The sequence below is a fragment of the Entamoeba invadens genome (genome assembly GCF_000330505.1).
Source record: "Entamoeba invadens IP1 unplaced genomic scaffold scaff_1105074726279, whole genome shotgun sequence".
NCBI classification, from domain to species: domain Eukaryota; phylum Evosea; order Mastigamoebida; family Endamoebidae; genus Entamoeba; species Entamoeba invadens.
In genome coordinates, this window is record NW_004440261.1 from 1,796 (window position 1) to 14,066 (window position 12,271).

Below are 12,271 nucleotides of genomic sequence, written 5' to 3' on the forward strand. Positions count from 1 at the left end.
ACTTGACAATAGGGGACTTCTGAGTAAACCAAAGTTTTGAGGTCCTTTCCAAAGATCGTGTCTTTGATGACCATCCGACTAGTCACAAAGTATATCCCACCAAACGCAAATGAGAGCGAAAAGATGTCTGTGACCTCTTTCTTTGAGACTAACATGGCTTGGTCGGGTTGAATAAATAACGTGACTTTGATCTCCACAGACTCTCCTGGTTTAATAACACCTTCAGTAACAGAGACTTTGTAATACACTGGACATATCATTCGTGTGTCCGGGCGTTGCTCAAACTGGAATTTAGTTGGGTAGTTCCCGACATTTTTAATTTCGAGACTTTGGACGTATGTGGATGACAGTTCGACATTCTCGAAAAGGAGTTCCAATCCCTTTACTTCGACTTGTGGTATTAATTTCTGTTCTATATAATCAGACATTTTCCACAACTTGCATTGAACTTCCTCCAATTTGTCATTAAATAGCTTCGAAGGGTACAATAGAAAGCAGCATGAGACTGGTTTATGGTCGCTTTGAAGCATTTTGGCGTGTGATGTATAGTTCAGTATTTGGCTTGGGTATGCATTCTGTTTCCTTATAAGTACCCTGTCACACCATGACGGGACTCTCTCTGCGTTATAGACATCTGAACCAATATCTATTTTAAACGTTGGTTTGAATGTGATTTTAGCCTCATTGAACCCATTAAAGACGATTTTGTTTAACATAGCAGTATGTAATTGGTCATGTTCAAATAACTCCTCAAACATCCCCTTCTCGACTTTATCTCGAACTTCTTTGTCATCCATTTGAATTCGATAATTCAGATCACCCATCCATATGACATAGTCGTGGTCTCCTATAACTCCCTTCTTATCAAATTTCAAGTCTTTCCATATAGTATTCCAATGCTCATTCCTCTTGCGAAGCTTCTCCGGCTCGATATGTGCAGCCAAGTGGGAGTTAACAAAGCAGAAGCTTGTCTCTAACATATCAAATCGAATTGCTACGCCACCTTTATTCGCACACTTCATAGTCCCGACAGGCAAACACGCGGTTGAGACGTTCTTCATTAAGTTTGCGATGTCAGGTTTGGCATACATGAATATAACGATACCACACATCTGTCGGTGTGTGATGTATTGGTAATTTCCTTTCCTCTTCACCGTCTCAAGTAAATTCTTCCTCCACGCTTCACCTTTAGTCGTCTTCTTACTTCCTAAAAAAATGTGTTCCTTGTCCATATCTAATTCTTGTGTAGCTACCACTATGATGTCACTCTCAAAATCAATGTCTATCCACTCACTCAAATACTCGGGCTCAAAAACATGTTGGTCGACATTGTAGGTGTGGCATGACACTTTCAGCTCTTTGCTTTCTCGATACTCCGAACTCAACTTCTCTAACATTCGCCCAATCCACTCGTTCCGATTTTTCAAGTAAATCAAAATCTCTTCATCTGAAACTTGTGTCGAAAAGTCGCCGTATTTCTCGTCCAATTCATCGTTCCGGGAAATGTAGCCACTGATCGTGTTCTCGCGGACTTCTTCTTCATTAAGTATTTTCTCAGTGAATTCCTCGTCTTGGAAATTCAGTTGTGTGTCTGTCGAATCGGCTGCAGTAAGCGCAACATCTTTTGCTTTTGTCTCCGCCTTTTTGTCGATCATTTCGACAAACTCAATAACAGCATTTTCAGCCTCAGGAGTCTCTTGTTGTGTGGTTTCCGTTGTAGTATAAAGAATATTCACTACAGGGTCCAACATAAAGTCGTTCATTTCGTAAAATCGGTCTATCGTGCAGTCTACACGGTCCAAGATCTCGGCTTCACTCATATCTTTTACAAGTTCTTATTGCTTGTGTATTTGATAGTTATTTGGTTCTATATCTCTATTAGTTATTTATAACAATTTAATTATTATGATATAACAATTCTATTGATAGAATACCACTGTTGATTGAATTTTCATTTCTATTACTATTAATTAGTAATTAATTATATAATACATCAACTATTTCATAATTATTAATTGTAATAATATACTCTTTAGTTAAATAATAGTATTATACATTAACTATAATATTCTAATAACATTATAGTTACTATTAAATAACTCTCTAATTAACACTATAGAGAATTGGTTACCTATCAATTAGAATGAAAATGACTAAAATACAAGCAGAATCCAAATAATCAAATAAATTCAAATTCAAATCAGTCCACCACAATCGAATAAATCATTGATACTTTCTAAGAGAGCTCCAATCCATCTTTTCCAAATCCGAAGAGTTAGCGGCTTCAAGTTCTTGGATGAATTTCATGTTGTTTAATTTGATTCTATCCTCATTAGCAACTGTCAATGTACAGAAGTTTTCCTTCACTTTGACGTTTTTGATATCTTCAGCAATGTTGACCAATTGTGAGCAACACAAGAAGCATGATTCCCCCACATAGGTGACTGTGGATGGTATATTAATTGATTGGAGTTTTGCTGAGAAAGCAAAAGCGGCATTTCCGATTCTTGTTATTTTCGATGGGAGTTTCAACTCGACAAGTGACTTACAATCAGCAAAGGAATAGTCTGGGATCTCTTTGATATGGTCCGGTAAATTGACGTAAGTCAGTTCCAAGCATTCTTCAAATGAATTAAAACCAATAGAAGTTACTATAGAGGGTATATGAATTTCGGGAAGACTCTTACATCCCGTGAAGCAGAAATTAGAAAGATATGACACCGTTGTTGGGATTTGGACTTCCGTCAACTTTTCGCAATATGCAAAGAGCCCTTGTGGCAACGAGTCGATTCCATTCAAGACAACCCTCATGACATTTTTATCTAACGCAAACGCAAGACTGGGAATATACAAATTCGTCTTCGCGCATATGATTTCAGTGATATTTGTACACCGCTTAAATGCCATCTGCCCCAACTTCCAAATGTGGTCTGGAATAGTGTACGACTGCAACCCACGTGGTGGCGATGAGTAGAAGCAAGCGTCTCCCATTCGGTGAATGTGTTTTGGTATGATAAACCCGAACCGGATATAATCCGCGCCTGAATACACCACATTTGGGCATTCCAAATTCACTTTATAATACAGCCACAGTGATTCAGTGTATGATACTTCTGGGTAATACACATATTTAACCATCCCAGGTTTCTTTCTGAAACATCGTGGATCCGTGTAGTCCGACAATTCGAAGTAAAAGTATTGATTCTTGATAAGGGGGAATATCGTAAAATCATCAATTGGGTTGAATTCAGTGTATTCGTTTGTGAAGAGTCTGAACTTCTTGCATGTGAACATGATGTGAATGAAATCGCGAGCGCTTTTGAGGTAAAACCCAATCTCAAACAAATGGGAAAGTCCCAAATGAGAGGGTGGAAGCTTAACTGATGTTTTAATGAAGAAGTAATTTGGTTCGGGGGGTTGAGGAAAAGAGGGGAATTTTGGATAAGACGGGTGAATATGGTATTTTCCAAGAATCGTCTCCTCCTTCTTGAGAAGTTCATTTCTAATAGCCCTTTGTGACATCACTTCTATTGTTTTATTTAGTTATCTTTTTATAATAAAACTAACTAAATTAATATTAAAAAGAATCTTGTGGAAATAACAATTGTATGAACATGGCTGAAAAGTTCTTTAAGAATATCTAGTTTTTTAATAACTCAAAAAATCATTCATACTAATTAGTGTTACAAAAAATGTTTTTATTGAAAAAAATGGAAAGTGAAAAAAATCTTAAACAATTTTCGTCAAACTCGAAGAAAAAAGAATTTCTTTTTACTAAGTTTTTGTATAAATTTATTTTGTTTGTAAAATTAACATATCCATTTAAATTAACACAATTCTTTTTTATTAATTCAAAAAATAAATTTTAAGTAAATAGAGTAATTACAATTATTAAATAAATAATACAAACTAATCAACTAATTATAAAAATACAAAAAAACATTGTTAAATAAAATGGACCACCAAAGTGAAAAAACTTATTTTTTTACAAACCAAAACCAAAATGAATCCCACAAAAATGGGAGATCTCATTAAAATACTATTATGATTATAATACCGCTAAAATCCCGAAAAAACAAAGAACTTTAAAATGTTTCATTATTTGAGAAAAAAGACCAGAAGATCTTTAAAATCAGAGCATGAGTTTACGAGTCAATCCCTCCTTTGAGACTCGCACAGCCAGAGTAAAGGGAATCAGTTTTCACCCAACACGTAACTGGGTATTGACATCTTTACACAATGGAAAGGTTCAACTTTGGGACATGCGCACCCGTACCCTCCTTCACGTCTACGAAGGTCACAAAGGACCCGTTCGATCTGTGATGTTTCACCCCGACCGACCGATCTTTGTCACTGGTGGTGATGACACGAATATCATAGTCTGGAGTTATACGACTCATCGCGAGATCTGTCGATTGACTGGTCACATGGATTATGTCAGAACTGTCCAATTCCACCCAACAGAGCCTTGGATCATATCAGCGTCTGACGACAGAACAATTCGTGTGTGGAATTGGATGTCGCGACAGTGTGTATTACTTTTACCGGGTCATGAGCACTACGTTATGTCTGCATACTTCCATCCCAATCCGATGACTCCATTGATCGTGTCTGCGTCGTTGGATCAAACCGTTCGTGTGTGGGACATTTCCGGATTGAAAGAAAGAGGCGAAGGCGTAGTCAAGTTTTTGATCGACGGCCATCAACTCGGCGTCAATTGCGCGGTCTTCCACCCGAAACAGCCGTACATCGCGACAGCGTCCGATGACAAGACCATTCGACTTTGGAAATATAATGAGACCAGAATGTGGGAATTGTGTTGCTTACGAGGACACACATCTATAGTGTCTTCTGTCGCCTTCGTTCCAAGTTGTGATGTGTTAGTGTCCAATTCAGAAGACAGAACTATTAAGTTGTGGGATATCACTAAAAGAACACTCATCTCATCATACCAGAGAGAACGAGACAGGTTCTGGGTGACAGCAGTTCATCCGAATGGATACTCTATTGGATGTGGGCATGACTCGGGGTTGATTGTATTTAAGTTGAGCAACCAAAGAGTCCCAGTCGTGCGTACAGACGACTCATTGTATTACATTTGCAGAGGTGCTGTGAGGCTCTTTGAGTTTGCTGGAAAGAAAGATGCTGCAATTGTCAATTTGCCGAAGAGACAGACTGCCGGTGTCAACAACCACGCAAGTGATTTGGTACTTGACGAGACAAGGAAGTATATGTTGGTTGCGTACGCAAAGCAGAACTCACACGACATTTACAACATTTCGTCTTCACGAGAAGCAACTGCCCTTCCGACAAAGGGTGGATTTGTTGTTGGACTGAAGGGGTGTTACGCTGCTTTCGACAGAGGAACTGCAACTGTTTCAATTAGGAAATACGAAGGAAGTGTCATCCGGTCGATTACATTGACTGAGAGGCCTGAGAAGATGGTATCTGGTCCATTCCCATCGACCGTAGTTTTTGGGACTCGTGAAGAAGCGATCATATTTGATGTCGAAGAGCAAAAAGTTCTTAAAGTAGTCAAGATGAAAGCGTTGAAGCGAGTCGTTTCTGGTGGAGCGTATGGGGACTATGCTGCGTTGATTGGGAAGCGACAAGTTGTGATGATTGGAAAGAAGATGGATGTGGTGTGCAAGTGCAATGAAGTAGCTCGAGTGAAGAGTGGGGTATTTGTTGGCGAAACACTGTTCTACACCACGTCGAGCCATTTGAAATATTTGCTTCCGAATGGCGAGGGCGGAGTTATCAAGCAACTCGACACCGTCATGTACTTAGCCGATGCAAGACCACCAAAGATGTATTTAGTCAATCGTGAAGGACAGTTGAAACTGTTGACCATCAACCCCAACGAGTATTTATTCAAATTGAATGTCTTCTCGCGTGATTATACGTCGCTTGCATATATGGTAGAGCAACGTGATGTTATTGGACAGTACGTCGTCGGATATTTGCGCAACAAAGGATTACCAGAAGTCGCTCTACAATGTGTGAGAGACCCACAAATTCGAGCGGACTTGGCTCTGAAGTGCTTGGATTTACAAGCCGCGTTTGAGGCGTGCAAGTCACTTGAGTCTCCCCAGATGTGGAAGTCACTCGGTAACGCCGCGATGATATCTGGACATCAAGAGTTTGCAGACAAAGCGTATCAGAAGACTCAAGATGCCACAAAAGCCGCATATTTGTATGTAGCTTGTGGCGCAAAAGAGAAGCTTGACAAAATCACACAAGTCACCGATACATGGAAGGACTTGAACGCAAATTTCACATGTGCTGCACTTGCTGGCAATCACTTGCAAATTGTAAAGTGTTTGTTTAATGCGGGGCAAATCCGTATGGCGTATATTGCTGCCGTCAAACACGGGTTGGATGACCTTGCAACCAAAATAGCAGAAGAGATCAAGAACAAAAACCAGACGGTCCCCAAGATCCCATCGGACAAGAAAAAGATCCCATTCCCAGAACCCCCAACAAACATTCTTTTAGCTTCTAAGCCTTGGCCTGTTATGAACTAATTCTTTTGGACGTTTTATTCTGACATTCAAACAACACAGTAGTAATAAACTATTCAATCAAATCATCAATCATCGTCTGAAGAAGACTCTCGTGGTGAAGACTTCTCTGTTTCCATCTTTTTGTTGTTGTTAGTAACCTCTTCAACATCATCACTCTCAGAATCTTCATTAAGATCCTTTTCTAACTCACGTTGTACTAACTCTTTCAGGGAAGACCCTTTATCGGTCTCTTGTGAATCGATCAATTCCACAGTCATTGGATTGGGAGAGATCTTCTTGCGGTCTCTCAGGCGATTCACAAGTGGTTTGTCGCAATCAATCTCTTCAGACTCGTCGTCCTCTCCATTTGAAACTTCAATTCCGCTGTCTTTATCGTCTTCTTGAGACAAGTCTTCATCATTTTCACTTGCTTTGTTGTTCTCTTCTTCTTTACTTTCTTCACTGTCTTCTTCCATTTGAATTACTTCAGCTTTGTTCTCTTCTTCCATCTTCACACCTTTTGGATTCTTTGTTACATCATCACTCCCACTATCTTGTGTTGTATGAGACTCTTTACTCTTTGTCTCACTTCTCTCGTGTTCTTCTTCTTCAAAATCATTGGAATCACTATTCTCTTCAATAACAACGACAGGATGGTCTTCTTTCATTTTCTTTGAAGTACTTGTTAAAGGTGCGGTCACCTCAACCACCTCATCAGACGATTCTTCACTTTCTTTACTTTCTTCAGTACTCGATGGACTTTCACTTTCAACTTTTTTTGTTGCTTTTGGCTTTTCGACAGTATTTATGTGTTGTGGCATTTCTTTCTTCTTCTTAGATTCTATCTGCTTTGGCATGTTCTCTGCTTTCTGTAATTTCTCTGTTTTATTCATCGTATAATACTTCTGACTTTCATCGTCGTCGTCACTCATCACATTACTCAAAGATTCATCTTCTTTGAGTAATTCTTCCTCTTCATTCAATGACTCCGACATACTCGAACTTTCGTTGGAAAAGCTGATATCGTCGTATGAACTAATATCAAGTCTATACTTCGCATGCGACAAATCGATCATTCTCTTCAAAAATAAGAATAAGATCCGGACACTCCCCTCGTTCGACACACTAAATACCTTCAAGTCTCCATACATCTTTTTGTAATACATTTGGTCTTGGTAACATATTGGCACGCGTGTACCTATTTTAAGTAAATACGAGTGAAGCTTATTAATGAAATTGGCCGTTTTGAAATCAACCGACTTGACCTCTTCAACACACATTTTGACATTTTTGAGTACATCACTACACTTCACACGTTTCACCTTCTTTTCCATATCCTTCTCCCACATCACTAAAAGGTCTTGAATTCGTTTGATAGTGTCTTCTAAGAAATTTCGTTGCTTTTCGACCTCTTCAGTACCAGGAATAAGACTGAACACACGGTAATCACTTGTTAAACACGAGTTCTTGTCGAGCATCACAGTAGTTAAACCAAACTCTTGTGTAACTAACTGATCGACTTTGATTTGGGAAAGCACAGAATCTAACACCCCTCCCAACTCTTTTTCTCTATATGAATTCATCGATTTATAGTAATTGATTAAGTTATGCAATTTGAGGGTAGTGTTGACTAACATCCATGACAACGATGTAGTCTCCACTATCAGATATCCATTCAACAAGTAAAACGTTCGCTGACCGTCGGTGCCAAGTGTCAAATTGCCAACTTTGTCTGCCGACCCTGCAGCCCCTTCCTTAGTTTTGAAAAAGAGTTGAATCATCTTCCCTAATACAGAGACTTTAGCACGAGTTGGGACTCTGTAAATGGATCCAAATCGTTTCATGTAATTAATCACTTCGTGTGAAATTTGGTCTGAAAATCGCGACATCACCTCCCAGTTATTTGCCATTCACAATATTGTAGTAGACTTAATGGTTTACAGATACCATTTTAGTTGTTTATTAATTCTAGCATATATTTAATAAATAAAACTATATATGAAATCGACTTTGTACAGAAACAAACGAGAGTAATAAGCATAGGGATCGTATAGGGGGTGATTTCAATTCTCATTCTAACAAGATACTCCAAGTTGTTATGTTTGAATAGGAAAGGAAGAATGAATTTATAGATTTTTAGACACGCCCAGTCGTCGCGCGTGTCGTTTTCTAAATAGATCGACACGACGACAGCCTTAAATGACGCATCATCTGTTCCAATTTCCGTTTGAAATTGTTTCAAAAAGTTCCAAATGAAAATGACTCCACGCGTTATATCTCCCGCTTCATCGCCCATTAATGTCATTGGAACATATTGGTTGTTTATCGCCATATTTCTTTCCTAGTTCACTTTTGAGGATTCTTTGTTTTCTTTTTTGTAGGAGATTTTTGGAAAATGTGCTAAGCACCAGCGAACCTTTCTCAACCCTTTGGGTTGTACTATATCGTATGACTATTTTTACTATATGGAATTGGTTTGTATATCTTGTAGAACAATATAACAATTGTACTTTTAATTATATCTATTAACAATTATAGTTTTAATCCTTCCTCTTCTCCTTTTACCATTAGTGCATAATATTATATTATACAATATAATAAACATAAAAACGTCCATTATAACTTATGGATGTTGTATCAATATATTACAAGAAATGTTGTTGTATCAATTTTTCTCTTCATCACTCTCCTTAATTTCTCCTTCAGAGCAAAACTTCAAAGCAACACCTTTTTTCTTGTCAAAGTCCACAGGAGAGTTAAGAAAAGATCTTGTGTTCTCACCCGTTATGTCTTTTCGACAACGGTCTGGTCGAGGAGTTTGGACCAGACGTTCCCTTGGCTTGTGGGCGTGGATTAAGATTCCTCGGTCGTGGTTAAAATTATACGGCTCCATATCGTTCCCACCAAAGAGTGTAATGGAATATGATGGGACATAGCAATTGATGACTTCTGGTATATCTCCACGCCTTTCCATTTTGAAGATCATCACTGTCGTGTGGTCGCACTTACCTGGGTATTCATGGGGGTCTTTCGGGTGTTTTTCGCCTTGTCGTTCTTCCATAAACGTTCGAATTCTTGTGGTCATGTTGACCACATACCTACTTGTGTTTTCACAAAAATCCTACCAGTCAATACACTCACACACGTGAATTATCAAGAAGCGTTGATTGATTCCATTGAAATGGTTTCTTTATAGCTTATTATAGTAACCAGTCACTGTCTTACTCATCGAATTCCTCGACATATAAATTACTATAAATTATAATATAAATATGGTTAAATATAAGAAATGTCATAATCAAAATACAAACAGCGAGAGACACTGAATTGGTAATAAAGTCCATAACTATCTCCTCAACAAATCTTGCCTTCTTCAAAGAACACTCCACGTCCTTTTCGGCTTCTTCCCATGTTTTGTATTGCAAAGAAACTTCTTTTGGTGTTTTTCCGGTGATGATTGGATCGAAGTTGTCGTGATATCCATCAGTTGCCATAACCAAGAAATCGCCCTCATTGCATTCACAAATGTGGATATCACCGTTTCGCAAATCGGGGAACAATTTATCGACAAACGGGCCAATCCTCCCCCCACAATCGGGTACTTCTTCAAGACTCTCTCGTAAGTTACCGACGACATGAGACACATCCTTTGTTGTTATGTTGTATCTTAAAGCGTGGCAGTCACCTATTGAGAGTGACAAAAGATATATTTGAGTATTGATATAGAAATAGGTGACTAACAAGATAGTGCTTGTTCCAATATGAAAAAGGTTTCCACTCTCTATGATTGCAACATGACCGGCTACGACAGAATCGACCATCACCTTTCCAATATCCCTCACATTTTTGCACATAAGAATGTTTTCAATGACTGAACTAAATATCGTGTTAACCGCTACAGTAGCCGCCTCACATACAGATGGTCCTATTCCACACCCATCCCCTAATACAAAGATGCCCAAGTTTTTAAATATAGCACCTTTGCCTTTGTCGCAAATCGGGTCGCCCATTTTCTTTTCATTTCGATATGGATAGGTCGAGAATGAAGTATACGAGAACGTGTCGGACGAGTAGATTGGATAGTGATTTGGAGGAGGGGTTGTATCTATCACTGTAATGGGTTGATCGTATTTATAAAATTTGACCTCGAGTTTTGGGAGTTTAGAGATGAGAGGTGAAAAGGTTTCATCAAAGCACTTCTCTATTTTGGTCTTTTCGCTTTTGGAGAGTTTCATGTACACCTCGGGTTCTGGTTTTTCTGTTTTTTTATTTTTCATAATTTTGGTTTTTAAAAAAATGTTTCACTCATTTTCTTGTTCTTAGTTATCTTCTTCAGTTTGAATATGTTTACTAGTATATTTATAGATATTTTATTACTTAATTTACTAATATAATTGGGAGTTGTTATTGAAAAAAGTTGAGCTTATATAAAATTGTTTTGATGTAATTCATCGGGATAATTTACAGAAATCTTAAAAATTTGAGCATTTTCTATTTTTGGTTGCATTTCACATTTTTTGAGTTCATTTTGTTGGTATTTGAATTAATCATTTTGCCAAATTATTATCTTTAGTAAATTTTTTTAATTAATATTAATAAAATTTTAATTTTTTTTTTTCAAACAGTTGTTTTAAAATAAAACAAACAAAACACCAAATGTATTTAATAGAATTAAAATTTACTATAATCAATTAATTAAAAGACTAATTTATATATAATAATTTATACAAAACTAATTTATTAGTTTTTATTATTAAAAAAAACTAAATCTTACATTAATAAATTCATAACAAAAAAACTAAAGTTCTTTTTAACGTTAATTTTTTGTTAACTTTTTTGTCACCCTATCAATTGAGTAAAATAATCAGTCTTTTTATTTTACTCCATTTACTGTACCATGAAATTTATATAATAATAATATAATATATAATACAATAAATAGAACATACCAACGCCTTCAACAAGACATTAGAACTTGAAAATCAATGGGAAAAAGTATTAAAGACGAATGGAACAAATTGACCAAAGCAGAGTTTAAAGTTCCCGCCGACCTTGATACTGTTTTGGTACGTTTAAATAAATTTACAGTACAATATACCAACCTTATTGCACTCTTAATTATCGCGTCTCTTTTTTCTATGATGTTTGTAGACACAATTTCATAAGATAAGAATTGCTAGAAGAACGAATTGATGGAGTAACCAATAGATTTGTCTTTAAACCATTTGTGTGGGTTGTGTCTGTCACTCCACTTCCTTACATCGTATACCGAGTACTTTTAACAAAAAAATATGGAGTGAAAAAGGAAATTTCTATCATCGATGAAAGTCAAGTTGTAATGGTGTGTGGGATGGTTGGTGCCTATGTCGCATTTTTGGTTGATTCCCTTCCTGTGCTTGTGTTGGGGTTGATCCTTCCACTCATCGTTGTTATTCCAACAGCTGCTTTCCACGCTTTTTAGTTGTGTTTTTTATTATTTTATAATGGAACTTTTATTACTTGTTTTGGTTTGAGTTGCAAAAGTGCAATTTAAATGGTTTTGATTCAAAGTTTTTATGGTGTCAAGAAAACACCATACTAATGTGATTGTTGTTCAAAATTAAAAGTTTTTTTTATTGCATCTACTTTTCATGTAATTAAAATATAATTATAAAAAACTATAAATTACAATACAACTGTAGTTTTTTTAATAATTGTTTTGTATATATTTGTTATATATAACAAACAAATTACCAACAAAAACATTCTAATTAATAAGAATAATA

The 12,271-nt window shown here is 36.9% G+C and overlaps 6 protein-coding genes across 6 annotated transcripts; 2 read left to right on the forward strand and 4 right to left on the reverse strand.

The window, feature by feature from the left end:
- On the reverse strand, positions 1–1,820 carry EIN_368140 (inositol polyphosphate 5-phosphatase OCRL-1, putative; the record flags this gene model as incomplete). The annotated part of the gene is made up of 1 exon (XM_004255539.1): positions 1–1,820. A coding segment is annotated over one exon (1,820 nt), but the record flags the coding sequence as incomplete, so codon positions are not given.
- A 403-nt stretch (positions 1,821–2,223) lies between these two features.
- Positions 2,224–3,522, reverse strand: EIN_368150 (hypothetical protein; the record flags this gene model as incomplete). The annotated part of the gene is made up of 1 exon (XM_004255540.1): positions 2,224–3,522. The coding sequence occupies one exon, from the start codon at positions 3,520–3,522 to the stop codon at positions 2,224–2,226; it is 1,299 nt and encodes a 432-aa protein (XP_004255588.1).
- Positions 3,523–4,139: 617 nt separating this feature from the next.
- On the forward strand, positions 4,140–6,527 carry EIN_368160 (coatomer subunit alpha-3, putative; the record flags this gene model as incomplete). The annotated part of the gene is made up of 1 exon (XM_004255541.1): positions 4,140–6,527. One exon carries the CDS (start codon positions 4,140–4,142, stop codon positions 6,525–6,527), a length of 2,388 nt encoding a protein of 795 aa, XP_004255589.1.
- Positions 6,528–6,592: 65 nt separating this feature from the next.
- EIN_368170 (hypothetical protein) lies at positions 6,593–8,838 on the reverse strand (the record flags this gene model as incomplete). Its single annotated transcript, XM_004255542.1, has 2 exons — positions 6,593–8,398; positions 8,533–8,838. 2 exons carry the CDS (start codon positions 8,836–8,838, stop codon positions 6,593–6,595), a joined length of 2,112 nt encoding a protein of 703 aa, XP_004255590.1.
- Positions 8,839–9,171: 333 nt separating this feature from the next.
- EIN_368180 (hypothetical protein) lies at positions 9,172–10,741 on the reverse strand (the record flags this gene model as incomplete). Its single annotated transcript, XM_004255543.1, has 2 exons — positions 9,172–9,627; positions 9,818–10,741. 2 exons carry the CDS (start codon positions 10,739–10,741, stop codon positions 9,172–9,174), a joined length of 1,380 nt encoding a protein of 459 aa, XP_004255591.1.
- Positions 10,742–11,491: 750 nt separating this feature from the next.
- EIN_368190 (hypothetical protein) lies at positions 11,492–11,967 on the forward strand (the record flags this gene model as incomplete). The annotated part of the gene is made up of 2 exons (XM_004255544.1): positions 11,492–11,649; positions 11,715–11,967. 2 exons carry the CDS (start codon positions 11,492–11,494, stop codon positions 11,965–11,967), a joined length of 411 nt encoding a protein of 136 aa, XP_004255592.1.
- Between the last annotated feature and the right edge of the window lie 304 nt (positions 11,968–12,271).